General features: G+C 43.2%; 1 protein-coding gene across 1 annotated transcript in view; it reads left to right on the top strand.

Moving 5' to 3' along the window:
- NLRP11 (NLR family pyrin domain containing 11) overlaps positions 1–1360 on the top strand; it is a 29750-nt gene that overhangs the window by 5526 nt on the left and 22864 nt on the right. The window contains exon 3 of the mRNA XM_003802919.2: positions 431–592. Coding sequence (XP_003802967.2) covers positions 431–592 — 162 coding nt within the window. The remainder of the gene's footprint in view (positions 1–430; positions 593–1360) is intronic.

Genomic DNA, 1360 nt, shown 5'->3' with positions numbered 1-1360 from the left:
GCCAGGTGTTGTGGCGGGGGGCCGTGGGCCCAGCTGCTTGGGAGGCTGAGGCAAGAGAATCGCCTAAGTCCAGGAGTTGGAGGGTGCTATGAGCTGTGTGATGCCATGGCACTCTGCCGAGGGTGGTAAGTGAGACTCTGTCTCTCCAAAAAAAAAAAAAAAGAAAGAAAGAAAGAAAGAAAGAAATCCTGTATTATATTTGTAATACAAGTCATGTTTGTCTTCTACAATGAATTATAAGAGGTGCTCAGCATGACTTCTATTCATCTTTTGTTACTGGTATATTGCATATTGCAATTTTAATACAGGTTTTTCTTTACTTAAAATGCGTACATATATTTTTAGCACCCTCTGTGTGTATGTATGTTGTTTTTCAAATTGTTGGAGTAGAGCTGATTCCACTGGATAATCACATTTTTCTTCTCTATAGTCAAATACGGGGCCTCACCTTCTGGATGCATATCTGCTCTCTATTTTACACCAAGGAGAACTTCCGGGAGTTGGAAATTTGTACCAGTGACTTTAACAGAATTTCAGAATTGCTTCTGTGTAAAGCCCTGAGACATCCTAACTGTCAGCTTCAAACACTCAGGTACTCCACCAGTCTCTGCCTCAGAGTTCTCCAGGGAATAGCAGTGGTCTCCTCTTCCTTCTCTGGAGAAACACAAGAAAATGATTATCTCACTTGATAAATACTAACACTGGGAAGGGAACTAAGGCAGGTGAATGTGCCCATTGCAGTAAGGGGGTGGGGTGCCCCTGAAATCCTTGGTATTGTTTTTAGAAAATAAAAGATAGTTGATTCAGGTATTGATGAATTACAAGCTGTCCAGGTGAAAGAAAATGATATCATTTTGGGTTCTGTTCAACCATATATAAGAGACTTCCTCTCCTCTTCACTCCCCCGCCCAAAGGTCGCTGAAGCACATAAGGCTTATTTTTCTACTCCATGAAAGGTCTGGAGATAGAATGCTTGTGGCAGACACAGTGTTAGGTCAGGTTCCTCTGTCTGTGACCAAGATGATCTTGGGTCCAGCCATCGTGGCTGCCTCAGGAAGCACCAGCAGGAGGAGGGGAGAGAAAGGTACACGGCTAAGCTTCTGCAGCTTCGTTGATGGTTGTAGATTCTTCCTCCTATCACTCTCCTTGCTTCTCATTGACATGCTCCTCTTTCTTTTTTTTTTATTTATTTTTTGAGACAGAGTCTCACTCTGTCACCCTGGGTAGGGTGCCATGATGTTATCATAACTCACAGCAACCTCAAATTCCTGGGGTCAAGTGATACTCCTGGCTCAGCCTTCCGAGTAGCTGGGACTACAGGTGTCCACCACAATGCCCAGTTAGTTTTTTTTTTTTTTTT

The sequence above is a fragment of the Otolemur garnettii genome, unplaced genomic scaffold (genome assembly GCF_000181295.1).
Source record: "Otolemur garnettii isolate 467f Iridium unplaced genomic scaffold, OtoGar3 scaffold00264, whole genome shotgun sequence".
Taxonomy (NCBI): domain Eukaryota; kingdom Metazoa; phylum Chordata; class Mammalia; order Primates; family Galagidae; genus Otolemur; species Otolemur garnettii.
This window is presented reverse-complemented; position numbering and strand designations above follow the sequence as displayed.